This window comes from Arachis hypogaea, chromosome 12 (genome assembly GCF_003086295.3).
Source record: "Arachis hypogaea cultivar Tifrunner chromosome 12, arahy.Tifrunner.gnm2.J5K5, whole genome shotgun sequence".
Lineage (NCBI taxonomy): Eukaryota > Viridiplantae > Streptophyta > Magnoliopsida > Fabales > Fabaceae > Arachis > Arachis hypogaea.
This window is the reverse complement of record NC_092047.1, coordinates 109,365,811-109,383,645: the sequence shown is the minus strand read 5'-3', so window position 1 is coordinate 109,383,645 and position 17,835 is coordinate 109,365,811. Positions and strand designations below refer to the sequence as shown.

General features: G+C 37.4%; 2 protein-coding genes across 16 annotated transcripts; one reads left to right on the top strand and one right to left on the bottom strand.

Annotated features, from left to right (window-relative positions):
- The first annotated feature begins 3,434 nt into the window (after nt 1-3,434).
- On the top strand, nt 3,435-14,949 carry LOC112728186 (uncharacterized). 14 transcript variants are annotated; one of them, XM_072209692.1, is made up of 19 exons: nt 3,457-4,616; nt 5,344-5,886; nt 5,970-6,089; nt 6,173-8,128; nt 8,197-8,313; nt 8,556-8,738; nt 8,842-8,904; nt 9,694-9,765; nt 9,854-9,956; nt 10,041-10,111; nt 10,827-10,946; nt 12,166-12,225; nt 12,467-12,507; nt 12,610-12,687; nt 12,771-12,855; nt 13,333-13,509; nt 13,654-13,901; nt 14,134-14,196; nt 14,311-14,949. In XM_072209692.1, exons 1-16 carry the CDS (start codon nt 3,771-3,773, stop codon nt 13,462-13,464), a joined length of 4,590 nt encoding a protein of 1,529 aa, XP_072065793.1. In that variant the 5' UTR covers nt 3,457-3,770; the 3' UTR covers nt 13,465-13,509; nt 13,654-13,901; nt 14,134-14,196; nt 14,311-14,949. The 14 variants fall into 14 exon arrangements, with proteins under 14 accessions (XP_072065791.1, XP_025634012.1, XP_072065793.1 ...); XM_072209693.1 differs by having other exon boundaries at nt 13,654-13,819; nt 14,311-14,877; XM_072209696.1 differs by having other exon boundaries at nt 3,476-4,616; nt 6,170-8,128; nt 10,827-10,923.
- A 347-nt stretch (nt 14,950-15,296) lies between these two features.
- Nucleotides 15,297-17,595, bottom strand: LOC112730514 (uncharacterized). Of its 2 annotated transcripts, XM_029290834.2 has the most exons (7): nt 17,094-17,595; nt 16,931-16,990; nt 16,692-16,804; nt 16,119-16,187; nt 15,826-15,877; nt 15,534-15,670; nt 15,297-15,437 (listed from the first exon to the last, which is right to left on the bottom strand). In XM_029290834.2, the coding sequence occupies exons 1-6, from the start codon at nt 17,373-17,375 to the stop codon at nt 15,539-15,541; spliced, it is 708 nt and encodes a 235-aa protein (XP_029146667.1). In that variant the 5' UTR covers nt 17,376-17,595; the 3' UTR covers nt 15,297-15,437; nt 15,534-15,538. The 2 variants fall into 2 exon arrangements, with proteins under 2 accessions (XP_029146667.1, XP_025636379.2); XM_025780594.3 differs by having other exon boundaries at nt 15,297-15,670.
- Between the last annotated feature and the right edge of the window lie 240 nt (nt 17,596-17,835).

The following is a 17,835-nucleotide window of genomic DNA, read 5'->3' as shown; positions in this document are numbered from 1 at the left end:
AAGCTTTGTAAATGCTCTTCCAACAATGAGAAGCCCGATTTGAAAGGGGGGGGGGGGTATTGTTTGAAGAGTTCTGTAAGTACTTATCAATCATAATCTTCACCCACATAGTATCTTTATGACTTACTAGCTGCCACACAAGTTTACCAAGCAGTGCAAAGTTAACGCATCTGGTTTCTATAATACCAAGGCCTCCCAACTTCTTAGGAGTTACAACCTGATCCCATTTGACAAGACTAAGCGCTCTTCCCTCATCTTGGCCCTTCCAAAGAAATTGCCTCATCAAAGAATTAATTTTGTTAGAGGCATTAATCGGAAGAAGAGATACTTGCATATCGTACACAGGAATAGAGGACATGACCGATTTGACAAGACATAATCTACCCGCTTTATTGAGAAGTCGCACTTTCCAATTAGCAAGCCTTGCCTTAATCTTCTCAAGGATCTCTTGCACAGTTCTCTTGAGCGCCCTATCATGACAAATATTCACCCCAAGATGTTTTTTCATATTTTGTGCGAAACGAATATGAGAAACCTCAGCAAGCATGCCCTTTCTTCTCGCAGTCACAGACTTAGAACACTAAGCTTTAGACTTCACAAGGTTAACCTTTAGGCCAGAAGGTTTGCAAAAAAGATCAAGAGTTCTCATAATAAACTCCACTTGAGTTTTAGTCGCTTTGCAATAAAGAAGAAGGTCATTGGCGAACAACAAGTGAGAAATTCTAAAGCCTTTTTGGGATAAAGCAACAGGGATCCAAGAGCCTTCAGAGACCTTGTGATTAATAAGACATGCTTGCCTCTCCATACAAAGCACAAAAAGATAAGGGGCCATTGGGTCCCCTTGTCTAAGGCCCTTTGAGGACTAAAATTATTTAGACGATCCCTATTCCATAGGATTGATAAAGAAGAGGAACTCACACACTTCATTATGAGCTGAATAATAGATTTAGAAAAACCAAAAGCACCAAAGGACTGATGTAAGAATCTCTAGCCTACTTTGTCATAGGCCTTTTTAAGATCAATCTTAAAAGCCATGACATCTTTCTTGGACTTAGTATGTTTTATAAAATGCATAACTTCTTGCGTAATTATGATATTCTCAGTAGTACCCCTTCCAGAAATAAAACCTCCTTGAAGGGGGCCAACCACATCAACAACATAAGGACGAAAGTTTGAAACTAACACTTTCGTAATAATTTTATAAATTACATTACACAGACTAATGGGACGAAAGTCTTTCATGAAGGAAGGAGAGTCTACCTTGGATATAAGAACAATGAGAGTTTCGAAGACTGCTGCATCAAGAAGCTCTCCCAAAAAGGCTTTATAACAATATTCCAGATATCCATGCCAATAACATCCCAATATTGTTTGAAAAAAATGGCTTGAAAATCGTCGGGGCTTGGAGCTTTAAAAGAACCCATCTCTATGACAACTCTTCTCACTTCCTCCAAAGTAACCATTGCTGTAAGAGCATCACAAGCTTCAACACTCAGCTGGGGCAGCGGGAGATCACCAAGAGCATTGATGTTAACATCCTTTTTGGTACAAAAAAGTCTTTGGAAGAAGGCATTAGCTTCTTTTTAGAGAACATCGGATTCTGTGGACCAAGTGCCATCCTCTAGGAATAACCCATGAACCTTGTTTCTTTTCCTTCGAATAATATTTTGCAGATGAAAGTACCTAGTATTTTTATCTCCGAACTTCACTCATTGCTCACGAGACTTTTGATACCAAATAAGCTCTTCTTGAATAAGAACAGGATTAAGCTCATCATGAAGATTTTTCTCTTTTAACCAAAAATTTGCATCACCGGCACCATCCAAGATCAATTGAGTTCTATTAATCTCCTGCTCCAAAGATCTTTTCTTGATAAAGACATTATTGAAAATTTTTCTGTTGAAAGTAAGGGCCTCTGACTGGACCTCTTTTAGGCTTCTAATCACATCCGAGGACCCTTTATTCCAAGCATGTTGAACAATGCTATGAAATTGAAGGTGGGTGGTCAAGCAGCTTAAAACCTAAAAGGACGGTTCTTATTTTTCTTAATTTTAGCACCAAAGCATCTCACTAAAATCGGGAAATGGTCCGAATGATATCTTTCCAGGATCTCAGTGTAAGCTTTTGGAAAAGAGTAGGTGCCAATGATTATTACTAACAGCTCTGTCAATATGGAGCCCACTCGATGCTTGCGGCGGCACAAGCGGCTAGCGCATGTTGGTATGGGTAGTGGAGAGATTGGAAAAGTCCACAGTCACACGTACCCACCGTTAGCCGAACACGGAATGAACCTTGCGACCAACCCTCCAACGGCTCTAACTCCTCAACGATAAACACTAAAGTCCGTCTGTCACAATGGGTAACACGCATCTTCGGGATACCCTCTCTGTTCTTTTCGACAGCTGCCATATATCTTGCTAATAATACACAACCTGACATATCATTTGCAGTGAATTTACTAGCAAGATATAGTTCCTCTCAAACCAGAAGACATTGGAATAGAATCAAACAAATCTTTCGATATATTCAAGGAACAATTGATATGAGACTATTTTATCCATATAAATCCAAGTCACAATTAGTTGGCTATGCAGATGTAGGATACTTGTCTGATCCACACAAAAAAAGATCTCAAACAGGAAATTTATTCACATATGTCATGGAAGTCCATGAAACAGACGATAACAGCAATATCCTCTAATCATGTTGAAATATTAGCGATACATGAAGCAAGTCGCGAATGTTTTTGACTTAGAAGTTTAATCCAATATATTCTGTCATCATGTGGACTGATTGATCATAAAATAGCTCCAACTATTTTGTTTGAAGATGAATACATCAAAGGTGATAGAATAAATCATATTTCTCCCACATTTTTCTTTACTCATGACCTTCAAAATCAAGGAACAATTGATATCCAACAGATCCGCTTAAATGATAATCTGGCAGATTTATTTACAAAGTCACTTTCAAATCCCTCTTTAAAAGATTGGTACATCAGATTGGGATGCGCTGATTTTGAGATATTAAATAATGTCGACAAAGGGAGAGAATGCACTTTTTTTTTCTTGGTCAGATTTTTCTCCCTATTGAGTTTTTGCTTGACAAAGTTTTTAACAAGGCAATTTTTAAGGATATTGTACTTTATTTCTTTTACTAAAATTTTTTTCTATTGAGTTTTTTTTTAATAAAATTTTAATGAGACATAATTTTAAATGAACATTTAAAAAATATTATGATAAAAATAAATGTGAATGTCCATTAATATTTGGATAATTTATTTTCTCAAAAAAAGAAATATTTAAGTTTTTAAATGAATTAAATTAAAGAAAGTTGAAAATATAAGTTTAGTACATGTATAAATAAGTCTAAACATATTTCTAAGCATATTTCTAAACCCTTTATGATTAAAAATATTAGCCTAGTCTTCTTCTACCTCAGAGTCTTAAACAAGTCATAAAATTTGTAAAATATTGTCTCCTTCGCAGCCCACAGGAAAACACACAGAGCACCGTGACAACGAAAAACAAAACCACCGTGGCAGGCTGGCAGCCACGAAACACCACACAACTAACCAACCAAAATAGAGGTCCCTCATACACCTGCGTCAGCGTACATTCCTCGCATCCCTTTTCGTCATTTCATTTTCCTCTTTCTCTCTTTCTCTATCTCTGATTCCACTGTCATGAAGATTCATGTCATGTAAAAATGTAACTCCCTAACAATAAAACCAAACTATTCAAAACTTTTCTTCTTCGCAACTCGCTCCAATGGCTCACCACCAACTCATCGACTCGCTCACCTCTCACATCTCCCTCTACCACTCCCATTCCCAATCCCAATCCTCAAACCCTAACCCTAACCCTAGATCCCAAATTTTCAAATGGTTTTCATCCCTCTCCCTCCAACACCGTCAATCCGCACTCACCATCGTCGATCCAACCTTCGTCCAAACTCTCCTCCGCATGATCTCCAAGCTCCGATCCAACGGCCATGGCTCCTTCATTGTTCTTCCTGACCTTCCCTCCACTCATCCTCCATTCCTCCCCACTCTCTGCTTCAAGCGCTCCCGTGGCCTCCTTGCACGCGCTGCCGATTCCGCCGACTCGGCCGTGGCCGGGCGGGTTCTGTTTGACTCCGCCCGGCTGTTCGAGTCGGCCGAGGGAAATGAAGGCGCCGGGGCGTGCTCCTGTTCCGCGGCTTGCCTTGACGCCTTTACCGTTGCTGAGAATTTGGTGGATGACATTGACCGGTTTGTGGACGTTATGGACCGAATTTCCAATGGCGGGTTCTTGAGAGGGGAGGAGAATGAGATTGGGAATAATTGGGTGGAGCTGAATTGGCTAAAGGCAATGGGGTATTATCGGATTGAGGCGTTTTTGGCGAATAGGATTGAGGTTGCGATGCGGCTGGCATGGTTGAATAGTGGAGGAGGAGCTGGAGGGGGAGGAGGGAGGAAAAGAGGTGTTAAATTGAAGGAGAAGATGAATTTGGCCGGGGTCGCAGCGAATGTGTTTTGGAGGAAGAAGGGATGTGTGGATTGGTGGAGTAATCTGGATGCTGTGACAAGGAAGAGGGCCTTAACAACAATTTTGAGCAGAGCTGCAAAACCTTTGGTACCTTCCATTTGGGAACTTTCAAAAAAGTTGTTAATTTTGGTTTAGTGTTGGTGTGAATTGAATAATTGATGATAAATCATAAATGGTTAATAATTTTCCATATTTGAGCTAAGAAAAAAATAAAACGTTAAATGGAAGATGTGAAAGTTAAAAGATGGAGTTACTAGGAAAATTAGGAACATATTAAGCTGAAAGTGGTGTTGCTGGAATAATTAGGAAGATTTGAGGGCAAATGCTGTGATAATTAATTACTACTTAGGAAGATGATATTTTGAAAGTCGAGCTAATTATTGGGAAATTTTAGGGAAATTCGGAATATTAAACCGAAATCGGTATTGTTGGGGATAATTAGGAAGATGTTCAGTGGATTTGCTATGATAATTAATACTTAGGAAGACAATTTTTTCAAAGTTGAGCTGCTCGGAATTGGTAGTTTGGAAAATTTTAACCTGATATAGTTTGTCAGGAAAATTTTTCAAAGAATTTTGCCTTCTATACCATTATAGTTAAGTCATATTTAATAATGAATCCATCTATACTTTGTTATATTTAAGTCATATTTCCCATTGTTTAATCTTGGATGAATGGTTCTATTTCTTTCCTTTTCTACGGATTCACATCAGGGGATGTCGTCAGTTGGAATATTCATACATGTAATTTGGGTTAGTATGTTTATGAGACCTTCTCAAAGCATGGGGCTAACTTTTGAATCATAAGTTTTCAGACTCGTGAAATTTTGGAAGTGGCACATAATGCCTCTCAGGATGAGATTTGGCTATACAGTGTGGGAGTTGATAAATTTCTTCAATATAACGGTACTGCATCTGCTCAAAGGACCACCAGAGCATTTCCCAATGATGTAGAACTTGGAACAGTTGTTACACCATTAGCTTTTTGTAACAAACCACCTGCTTTAGCCAGAGCCCTTAATTCTTTGCTCGTGCTTCTAGATGTTAATATGGTGATAACGTCAGTTCTTAATATTGACTACGATATAGGAGAGCTATTCTTTAGTTCATTGGGTTCTGTCTGTACTGTTTCTGATTGTATATTGCGAAAAATACGAGGACTCCTAATGGTTATATCACTGGACTGCACAAAATTTGAACTTCTATCAGAGGAGCTTGATAAATCTTCATCAGGAAGGTCTAAGGAAAAGCCTAGTGCGTTTAATCGTAAAAAGAAGGGACGAACCCGCAACACTAAGAAGCAAAATCATGTCCCTTTCACATGTGTGAATGGTATTTCACATGAAAGGCTACAAAAGGTACTATTGTTTAAGAGTTGTCTGACTATTTTATATCATGCATGTCTGTTTAAAATCCTGATTTCATCCCTCTAATATTTCAGGACATTGATTGTTTAGTGGATAATGAAAAGAAGGCTGATTTAGTGGGATCCAAGGAACCTCCTAATGATCCTCTTGGAAAGGAGATTTCTACTGGGAGCATATCGTCAACTGCAAAAAAGGTTTCTATCTTTTGCCCCATTTAATTTGGATAGTATTTCTCGCTGAAGATTTAAATGGTTTATGACAAACTTCCTGCCAGCAGGATCATACTCGGCGGTTGGACGCTAACAAACTTCGAACTAATTCAAGAAAAAGTAGGAAAGAGAAAAATAAATGTAAAAGCACAACCACTGGCCGAGAAGCTAGCAATTTTCAAAAGTCCATTATCGATGCTGCCTCTACTACTATTATTTCTGAAGGTGGGGTGGGAGTATGTGATAGGGTTTTTGATAAATCTTCCATTAATGCCAAAAATGATTATTTGAATGGTAGTGACATCCACTCCTCAAGTACAAAGAACAGTTTTGCCGAGGCGATTGAGCAAGAAAATGTTGAGGATCTTTCTAAAAGTTGCAATGGTTTAGGTCCTCAGCTTTGTTTAGCATCAAATCAAGGGAAAACTATGTCTCAGGAAATAGATTGTTCAACTTGTGATGTAGATTGTAATGCTCAAAATCCTCCGGCACATGAATTGAAGCATGGTAGTTTCTACAGTAAAGAAGATACAGGTTCTCTTAACTCCGTCTGTGTTCCAGAAGCTGATGTAAAGCCATCTGTTCCTGACAAACTAACCAGAGAGGTTTATGTAAAGGAGTTTGGGCTATTGAAGGAGCGAGATAGATGCCTATTTGAATGTAGAAATTCAGCTTTCTCTAAATGTAGTCCATATGAGTGGCCTGGTGTACCTTCTGTATATTTTCCATCTTTTAATTCTCATCTCCCTCCTGCTACTGATAGATTGCATTTGGATGTTGGGCGGAATTGGCATAATCACTTTTGCCACTCATTTGTTCCCACATTACAGCAGGCAAGAAACACTCCTATTGAAGGTGGACGCAACCCAATACTGTCTCGTCCTATTCCTATGAGTTTAGACTGGCCTCCTGTTTTTCGTGGTGGCATGGCTGCACCGCCAAACGGTAATTATGATTCGGGTTTTATGACCCGGCGGCAGTGTACCTTTTCAAAAGGATTGGCTGTTCACAGCGTCCAGGTTGATGCAACAACTCCAGATGATGAAAGAAAATATTCTGGGGATATATTTGATTTACCTCCTGATATAGCAAATGCGCAAGAGCTAGCAGATGAATTTGACAATCATTGGGTATCAGAAGAAGAGTACGAGGTTCATGCTGTTTCTGGAATAGATTATAACCAATATTTCGGTGGTGGCATAATGTATTGGAACTCTTCTGATTATCCAGGAAATGGTTTCTCCCGGCCACCCTCTCTTAGCTCTGATGACAGTTTATGGGCTCTGCGTGAAGCTGATATGAATAGGGCAGTGGATGACATGGTTGCTTTCTCATCTTCATATAGTACAAATGGTCTGACTTCACCCACTGCTGCTGCCTTTTGTTCGCCTTTTGATCCTGTAGGGACTGGTCCTCAAACTGTCAGTTATGTGATGTCAAGTAATGAAGTACCTGGAAAGGTATTGCATTCTTCCTCTGTTGCAGATGCTGCAGGGGATGAAGATACTTCTGGTTCTTTGGGTAATAATTTATCTGGGGAAATGGAAGGAAAGGCGGGTGATTCACATCCATATCCCATTCTACGGCCAATAATTATTCCTAACTTATCAAGGGAAAGGTCAAGATCTGACTTTAAGCGCAGTGTTGACCATAAAAGCCCTTGTGTTCCCCCGACAAGGCGGGAGCAGCCTCGTATAAAGCGGCCACCATCACCTGTAGTGCTTTGTGTTCCACGGGCTCCACGTCCACCTCCACCGTCCCCTGTGAGTGACTCCAGGAAACAAAGGGGTTTCCCTAGTGTTAGATCTGGTAGTTCCAGCCCAAGGCATTGGGGAATGAGAGGTTGGTATCATGATGGAAGTAATTTGGATGAAGCTTGCTTAAGAATGGATGGGGCCGAAGTTGTTTGGCCGTCTTGGAGAAGCAATAATCTTGCAGTGAGATCTATGATTCAGCCTTTACCTGCAGCCCTTCTGCAGGACCGCCTGATTGCTATGTCACAGATACCACGTGACCAGGAGCATGTAAGAGATTCTCACCTAAGTCCTACTTTGTGTGTGTTGGTATTCATTGGGTTTCTTTCGTTATACAGCCCGACGTGACCATTCCTTTGCAACCTCCCGAGTTACAAAGCTGTTCTGCACGGGGTTCATCTTTGTCTTTGATGCATGGCCTTCTCCATGATGAGATTGATTCTTTCTGTAAACAGGTATAGGACTCATAGCTTTATCTTTTGAGCTGTGTTAATTGAGCATACTTGCACAGTGCTTCCTACAGCTTCATGATCTGTTAATTGTTTTGTCTCCATCATTATATATCTGCATGGTAGCCCTATATTTGAAAATTTTCCAAATAAAATTCCAATGTCAAGAAACCTCATATTTCATGTTAGTGCCAGAAGAAGACAAAGGATTCTAATAGTTATATAATATTATTATTATGGAATCCAAGGTTGCTGCAGAAAATTTGAGTAGGAGGCCTTACATTAATTGGGCTGTCAAGAGAGTTACCAGATCTCTGCAGGTTCTGTGGCCAAGATCCAGGACAAATGTATTTGGTTCAAATGCAACTGGCATGTCTCTTCCCACAAGTGATGTTGACCTTGTGGTTGTCCTCCCTCCAGTGAGGAACCTGGTAAATTGTTTTCTTTGTTCTCTCATGTGTTTAGCTATTCTTTTTACTTTGAAGGGTTAACTTCCCTTTTGTTTCATTTTAATCTTTTGAATAAAATTTTCAGGAACCTATTAAAGAAGCTGGAATACTTGAAGGTCGTAATGGTATCAAAGAAACATGTCTTCAGGTATGTTGACGATGAATGAGGCCCTGTGTTGCCCATATTTTATCTGTCTGCTAGGTGTGTACATCTATATGTTAAGAATAATGCTAAATGTACACCAAAATCAGCTACCAAAGTCAGCTACCAGTATAAAATACATGTTAGAATACAAATACACATTAAAAATAAATTAAACTACACATATATTTATACACAAATACATTAGTGGCTGATTTTGGTTTACAAATAGCATTTTTGATATGTTAAGTAGGATATGTATAGAATTTATGGAAGGTATGGTGAAATATATATATAGTGCAGTACTCAGATTTAAAATAATCTGCACTCACCAGCTCGTTGATTAATTGTTAGATCCTAATAAGTACTATGTTATGTGAAAGAAGTGGAAATAATGTGCTGTGAGGTGTTTGAGAGTACAACAAATTATGGTGTTATATTGATTATACACATGTTGATCATTATATACACAGATTTGTCTAACGTTACAGCTATCCGTAAAAGGAGACTGCAGAATGTGTTTCCCTTTATTCCTCGGTCACAATATAAAATGCCTATGTTCTGCAACTTGTTAGGTGATCCAATTCTGTCTGTTTGGAAGAATAGGTTTAATTTGACAGATATTTAAGAACAAATTGTTCTTGCTTGTTCCTTTTTTTAAGATGAAATTCAAGTAGAATTTTTTGCTTTCTTGTTTGGAGTAAATTTGATGTAATAATAAATTAATAATAATGAGAAAATACAAATTTTTTCAGCATATAAAAAAAATTGACATTCTATTTGTTTGTAAACCAGCATGCAGCTAGGTATCTTGCCAACCAGGATTGGGTTAAGAGTGACTCACTGAAGACAGTGGAAAACACAGCTGTAACATTTCTTCTCCTAAGCTATAAACTATGAAGTATTTTTATCCTTAATTTTATTTTGATTACATTCTGTATCCTTTTGGTGTCAGATACCTATTATTATGCTTGTTGTGGAAGTACCTCAGGAGGTTATATCTTCTTCTATGGTACAATCATTAAAGGAAGAACCACACTGTACTCATAATGAACATGGTAATGACAGTCATTCTGATGCTATCCAATTAGAAGATTCATCTTTTCCTAATAGTTCTGGAATAAATTTTGATGCCTCCAAAGAGTCCAAATCAGTTCGACTTGACATCAGCTTTAAGTCACCATCACATACGGGACTCCAAACAACAGAAATGGTAATTTTTCCGTGGCTATAGAAAATTACTCTGGTTTGTTTTTTTCATTGTTATAGTACTCTTTTGATGTAAATATATCCTCATTTGCACTAAAAGGATAAAAGTATTGAATCTTCAGTGCCAATGCTTAGCGTTAGATATTTTCTAAATCTCTTTTATAAATACTAACAATTTGAAATTAACATTGGTTTGGTCCTTAATAAATTTGATCTCAGTGTACTGTTGTAATTATGTTATTCTTGCCTATTGAGGTCAGATAATGTCATCTTATGAACTAGATGAAATTTCAAAACTCTGTTATGAATAGATGTCAATTATTTCTGAAACCAAACTGTGTTAAACTTAAAAATGTTTGGACTAAATTGATGTCAATATTTTAGGACAAAGTGAAGCGGATTTCAAAATGTTAGGAATAAAAAAGGATATGATCTCAATCTTCTACCTTTTTGTTTGTTTGGTTGTGGATAAAGTTTTCTATGTATTGAAAATATATTTTGGATTTTGGAGTAGTATTTAGATGGGTGCTCTGGCATATTGTGAGCATATAGTTTCCATGTTACATATTATAATTGGATGCCTATCATTTAAGCGGTTCTCTTATTCTCTGTTCTTGAATGTATTCATTATAGTAAAATTAATAGTTGTTGTAGCGATATGTATTATGTGCCTTTCACTCTTTTTAGGCAAATCAAAATTGTGATATTGCTACTTGTAGGTTAAGGCATTGACAGACCAATTTCCTGCTGCTATTCCACTTGCTTTGGTACTGAAACAATTTTTGGCAGACCGGAGCCTTGATCAGTCCTACTCTGGTGGCTTAAGTTCGTATTGTTTGGTATGTATAACTGCTTTCTTTTACATCTAATATTAATTTCTCAGTGAACTTGTCAAATCCTTTTTGTCCTTTGGTAATGCAAATTGTTGGCCCTTTTAGATATTAGAGGAAGTTTGAAGATGAGAGGGCATGTATTATCTTAATTTATGAGCTCAATTTTTATTCACCAGTGATTAGTTATTTGAAGGATTTGCATAAGCAGCCGTCACCAGTCGTGATTAATGTTAGGGACTTGGGTATTATGGGCGCCGACAACCACGCTCCGATAACATTGTTAGGTATCTAAGGAAAGTGGGAAACCATGCCTTAAAAGCTAGCTGTTAAGGGGGAAGAACCACTCTCCTTATATACAACATCAAGCATCCCATACTACTCGATGTGGGACTTTGAGCACCCATAATACCCAAGTCCCTAACAATACACCGGCCCTGGAGAGCCGACGTCCACGGCGGCTTCACTCTATCGACACTGACCCAACGGTAGCCACTTTTCTACGGTCTATCAGTATTCGGTGTTCACCTTAATCCAGCCTATAGGTAGCCCTTTCCATGGCGCCAACAACCACACTCTGATACCAATTGTTACGGTTTCTCTAGTATCCTTACCGTTAGGGCAGAACTGAGTGTAGAAGATAAGGGTAGAAGGAAAGAACAGAATAACTGAACAGAGGAAGGAATTATCGATGTGATAATTACCCCACTGACAGAATAATATTATAGATTTAAATGAAAGAAAGAACAAGAATAATTGACTTTCGAGTGGTCAATTCTCTCCCTCTAGATTTTCACTCCACTTATTTCCTGCCTACTAGCTTTTCCAGCCTTCCTATTTATAATATCTAATCCTATAACTACTGTCCTAAAGATGTGGAGTTTCAGAATTTAAAATTCAGTTTGCTACTTTTTCTCCTCTCCTTTTATAAGTATATTTAAAAGGAGTTAAATCCCTATGATCTCTCTGGTTTGTTGCAATTAACTGCAAATGACCAGATAATTTTTTGTTTACCTAGAATCTTGTCCTCGGTATTTAAGCAAATATCGGGGAAAATACAGGCCTCTGTCCTTTTTATTTAAGAATGATTTAAATATAAATGGTTGAAACATGATATGATCTATGATACAATACTATGGCATTGTTTAATCCATGTTGCCGATCTTATTTTGTAGAAAACTGGAGTATGTGTCTGCTAATCTTGCATTTCTTTTGATTTTATATACAGGTTTTACTAATTATACGTTTTCTTCAGCATGAGCACCATCTCGGCCGGTCAATCAACCAAGTAAACTTGGGTCTTTCTGTTATTCAAAATTTTTCTTTATCATAGAATCTAGCTGTTGATAGCTATGCAAACCTTATAAATTTGTATCATCGAAAAGCTTTATGTTGACTTCAAATAGTTGACTGAAACAATGGGAAGGAAGCAATATCCAGAATTAGCTCCATTTTTGTCTAGTCAACTGTTCCGTTAGTTCTTGTTCCAGGCATTCCGCTGCTACTAAATAAACTTATTTTTCTTGCAGAGCTATGGAAGCCTTCTAATGGATTTTCTTTACTTTTTTGGGTAAGTTGATGATAATTTTATATGCTGCTTTTCTATTACAGTCAACATAAATGACATTTTAAGGTCATTTGGTCAGAACTTGATTTGATGATTTTCTTATAGGAATGTGTTTGATCCTCGACAAATGCGGATATCAGTGCAGGGAAGTGGGCTCTACATAAAAAGAGAAAGAGGTTGTAGGTAATAAAGCAACTAAACTTTCTCTCTGTAGTATTATATCATTTTCATTTTCTGCAATTAAGTCATAATTACTGTTTCTGCAGTATTGATCCAATACACATAGATGATCCTCTTTATCCAACAAATAATGTTGGAAGGAATTGCTTCAGGATACATCAATGCATTAAGGTAATAAATAATAGTGCAGTTATAACCAATTACTCTTGACTTATTTCTATTGCAAAAGTTGGCCTTTACTAAGCCATGATGACAAAAAAGAAAACTCACCTAAAGCTGGCATGCAAAATCTCTTATATAGTATTGGAGAATGATGGAGCTTAGTTAACCATCTGTTATACTCGTATTTTATTCTCGTCACTGATTATTATGATGTATTTATATTTTAGGTGACTGAATTTGAAATCTTATTGGATCACAAATACATTTCCAACTTTTTAAGAACTGCAAGTATAAGGGATATTTTTTTCCTTCTCAAAAAAGGAAAGGGATAAGCCTCTTAAGTCACTAACCCTGAATTGGATTGGGATACACTGATGTGGATTCTTGAATTATTTTTAATTGTGTCATTCATTCATCTTCTGCCTGTACTAGGTTTTGTTTAAGAATTATGCTTGTATTTAAGAAGTTAAATAATATTTGGTGCAGGCATTTTCAGAAGCTTATTCTGTTCTTGAGAATGAACTCACATTCCTAAACAGTGATGGCGAATCATGTTCAAAGCCACCTTACAGACTGCTTCCAAAAATCATCCCTAATCTTGATGTATCAAACTCATAAGATTCTCATCTCATGAAGACTGGAAAAGTTATTTTTGTCTGAAAGGTAGTTCAAGTCACCAATGACTGGAGACCATGACACTAATATTTATCATGAAGTCGACTTTAATTTTTGCTCATTACAATGAAGGATGTTGAGATGATCGTTTGAGTATCTTTTACTCTATCTTATTCATTTTCTCTTTGGCAGGTTCTTGAGTGGTGCAAGCTGTGCGGATGTCTGGATTGGTCTGGTATTCTGGTTAAGCGGTATGGACGGGATGAAACTGATTGCTAAGTGAAGGGTGATATTCTGAAGTTAATTTCTCATGCCTTGGCCTCCATTCGTGGTACTAGAAGCTGATCACTAGCTGAAGGTTGGTACTCCAAATGCTATATATTGGTGTTGCAGAAGTTGATGAACGTTTATTTTTTCATGCCTTGACCTCCAAGTGCTCGGTAAGCCCCAGCTCAAAGATGTTCTCTTGCTTTTGGTATACAGAATTTTAATAGTTGTATACTAGTATAGTATGTAGCATTTGTACCATGCTTCCTCGGACATTTGATTTTTGCCCATGGAACCAAACATTTAATAGTTATTTCAATAGCAATTAATTTCAATCTAGTTCCATGAGGTGGAAGTTTTTGCGTCATTTACTTAGCTTTAGGCTCTTGAACATTTTCTTTGCAGCTGGTGCAAAGAGCGGAAGACGATAATCACACACAGCAGTCTTGCCACAATTATGATGTCAGGGTTAGTGTTTCTCTTTCTCTTAAAACTACAGGAATGCATGTTTGTCTGTCTGTCTTTGTTTGCATTGTATTTGTTTCTAGTGAACTCAACTCAAATTTGCTTCCAACATTCCAGCAGGTTGGTCAAAGTGAAATGTGCTGGATTATATGCGACAAAAAGCACCTTCGAAACTCGACGATAAATTTTATCGCACTGTTATTAGACCAATTATATTGTATAGAACAGAGTGTTGGATAGTAAAGGATGAGAATAAACATAAGTAAAGTGTAACCGAGATGGGAATATGCCTGGATGGATGAGTGTTGTACATGTGGATAGAATAAGGAACAATGATATAAGAGAAAAAATTGTAGTGCATTGAAATTTCGACTTAGGTAATTCAGACACGTGAGGAGAAGACCAACTTCTTATTAGTTGGGTGGATCAAATGAAATATAGAGGTGATCAGAATTCAGAAGCAGCAAGACTTAAAAAGAGCATGCATGAAGTGGTCAAGAGAGATCTATATATCAATGGTTTTGCTACAGATATAATACATGATAGGATACAATACGTTTGATTCATGTAGCCGATTTCACACCTAATGGGACAAGACTTTGTTGTTGTAAACATAAAGCTGAATTTATTGTTTGCAATGACATTGAGCTTGCTGTAAACATAAATTTCACTCTAGTTTGTGCAGATGTATGCCCGAGGTACTGTATGCTAGGTGGAAGTTTCTTTCATCTCAATATGTTTTGTTTTGCCCTCTGATATTATGTTTCCTTTGTTCTCAAATTCTGTTTTCCATTATTTCAGGTTTTTGTGCTGTTTTAAAACTGGCAGTTTCCTTCATTCTGAAAAGCCAAAGCAATAGTAGGACAAATTGGATAAAGTTGATTAGATACAATTAAATTTTTATTCCAGGGCATTGAGCCGCTAAAGTGAGATCCTTTTCAAGTATAATCAGAGAGAATTGTAATTTGCTCAAAAATAAAAATGTATGATGTTATAATTGAATGAAATAATTATAACTTGCCCAAAAAATACTGTATGATGTTATAATTGAATGAGTTTTCGAAGTTCTTCCTATGTTAATGTTATGAATGTACGTGAGGAAAGGAAAAAAACCCTCGTGGGAATGTGTTTTCAATATCAAAATTAAAGAAACAATATTACTCGTACGAGGATAATTTAATCCATCGTCATGATACTAATTGTTGGAATATTTTCCCCACAACATCCTCAAGCTAGCTTGCAATCTGAAAAGAACAGCTCAAATAAGATTCCTCATGGGTGTTTGACCACTTAAAATCTCTAGGATTCTCTATAGAAGCTAATAGCCAAAAAGCATGTACTTATATTAATCTTCATCCGAGAAAAAATCGGCATCTTTGGGAGGACCCCTTCGAAGTTTTTCTTGTAGTTCAAGGTTCTTGGGCAAAACAAGTTCGGTACCCTGACCTGATGTGGATAAGTATCTTTCCAATACCATCTGAAGAAAAATATATAAAATGTTTTAGAACTGCGTTTTGTTCTGCTTGCATTTATAACAGAAAGACCAATAAAGAAAGATATCCCTAACATGATGAATATGAATGAATGAATGAATTATTGCCATGGAAGGCAACAATCAAGATATTGACTTACCATGGCAGCATAGGCATCAAGCTTCCTCTGCTGAGAGGACTTACTTAGACCCCTGAAAGAGTTGTAGATGTATATCAATATTCAATCCGCCAAGAAACTTAAATTTCAACAATAACAAAGTTGTATTCTACTAGGTCAAATTGGCTTCATGGAAACTAGGATGATGTGATATCTCCTAAAGAAAACTTCATTTGACTTTATCCTAACCATTCAAATTACTGGAAATTAGCCATCTTAGTGGATAGATTGAAAAGGATATAAGACAATCAATAAAGAAGATTCAAAGTAAATACATAGTGATCATCCGATTTACTGCCTCTGTTGTTGTTCCATGTTCATCCTGTAGGTATACTCTCCAACCCCTGAAATTACAGCAACATATGAAACACAGAATTAAACGACAAATGATAAAATTATATCAACACAGCATCCATCAGGCACTCTCCTGAAAACCTATTCAAATTTAATGCCTGTATTATATAAATATAAGCAGAAGAATCCAATCATTAATTCCTCATCCTTTTCTAATTAAAGTGATATTGGAAAAGCTACTTAAAATAGTTGCTAGGGTCATTAAACATTGAAGTTCCAATTGACCATAAATTCATAACTTAGAAGAATATGTTAATCTTGAAAGATTTTGTATTCACACTCAATCAAATGCTTCTATTTGCATGATGTGACAGTATATGATTCGATAATAACATAAAATTATTTTACACTGATAATATATTTTAATTAAATCCATATGATATATATCCAAATAGCACAAAAGAATGTGCCTGCATTGCAAATTGTAGAACCACCAATTCATCCACTTAATGTTCATTTTCCTTGAAACTGGAAAAGAGACCAAATAGGCATACCTCTCGGCAGCTCGAACGGCGAGTCTTCCTGCCACACTACGAACAATGTTGGATTGCGGCGTCTCCTTCCCATCAGAAGATCTCGGAAGTCCAATTATAAACTCATCAGCCTCCTATATAAAACATACGTACATATACACATACAGTTACTTCCACAATCATCATCTTCAATTTTTCTTTTAAAAAACCCTTAACACAGAAACAAGAATCTGCATTAACCAAATTTAAAGAATCCACACCTGTTGTTCAGCTATGTTAATTATCTTGAGCTCAAGCTTCTGTCCTCGCAGTTCCAAAACCTAAACCAACTATTATTACGATCATAAGACACAAAATAACATGATTCAGAAATGAAAATTGCAGAGAGAGAGAGAGAGAGAGAGAGAGAGAGTTAGTTATTACGGTTAAAGGGCGAATGTTGAAGCCTTTAGTGAGGGCGAGGCCAGTGCGGGCCATGCCCAAATCAATTCCGAGGCTGAAGCCACCTCTCCAATTTGGGTCCCTCTTTCTCCGAACCACGTTTGGTGGAAGCTCTAGGTCTCCTTCTAACTCTGCTATTGCACCCTTTATGATGCTGGTCCTCCAAACACGGTGTTGCTGAAACGACGGCATTTTAGAAGAAGGAGGATTGAGTAGGAAAGGCTTGTGAATTGGTTCAAACAGAAATCGCTGCAGCGTCAACATTGAAGAGAGAGTGTGTGTGTGTGTATGTTCGAGAGAGGGACAGAGACACAAAGCAATGGCGGAGGAAGGAAGGAAGAGCGAAAGAAGAGGAGAAGGAAGAAAGGAGGGCAGCAATGGCTGAGTGAGTGGTGGCGGAGAGAAATGACAATGACAAATGAAGAGGGAGGAGGGAAGAGAGAGAGAGGAGGACGATGGAGGCCTGGGGAAAAAGAAGAAAAAAGGAATTAGATTTAGGGATAAAAGTGGCATTTTAAAACATAATTATAAATAAAAATGTAAAAATCTGTGTCGTATTTTTTTTAACGATACCAAATAGTAAATATTGAAACCCTAGCAGAGAAAGAGTACGTACTCCGTACTCAGAGAGAATGAGAGAAGGAGAGAGCGGGAACGAGTGTTTGAGGGCGAAACACAGTGAGCATGGCGGCCATGCCGTCGGAAGAGATAAGGGGGAGAGTGT

Bases quoted from the DNA above. Each gene is read 5' to 3' on its own strand.
- LOC112728186 (XM_072209689.1), top strand. From the start codon at position 3,771: ATGGCTCACCACCAACTCATCGACTCGCTCACCTCTCACATCTCCCTC. The intron at 8,314-8,555 runs GTATAGGACTCA...ATGGAATCCAAG, and splicing joins TTGATTCTTTCTGTAAACAG to GTTGCTGCAGAAAATTTGAG. The intron at 8,905-9,693 runs GTATGTTGACGA...TTTGTAAACCAG, and splicing joins TCAAAGAAACATGTCTTCAG to CATGCAGCTAGGTATCTTGC.
- LOC112730514 (XM_025780594.3), bottom strand. From the start codon at position 17,375: ATGTTGACGCTGCAGCGATTTCTGTTTGAACCAATTCACAAGCCTTTC. The intron at 16,991-17,093 runs GTAATAACTAAC...TAGTTGGTTTAG, and splicing joins TCAACATTCGCCCTTTAACC to GTTTTGGAACTGCGAGGACA. The intron at 15,671-15,825 runs GTAAGTCAATAT...ATTTTTCTTCAG, and splicing joins TTGATGCCTATGCTGCCATG to ATGGTATTGGAAAGATACTT.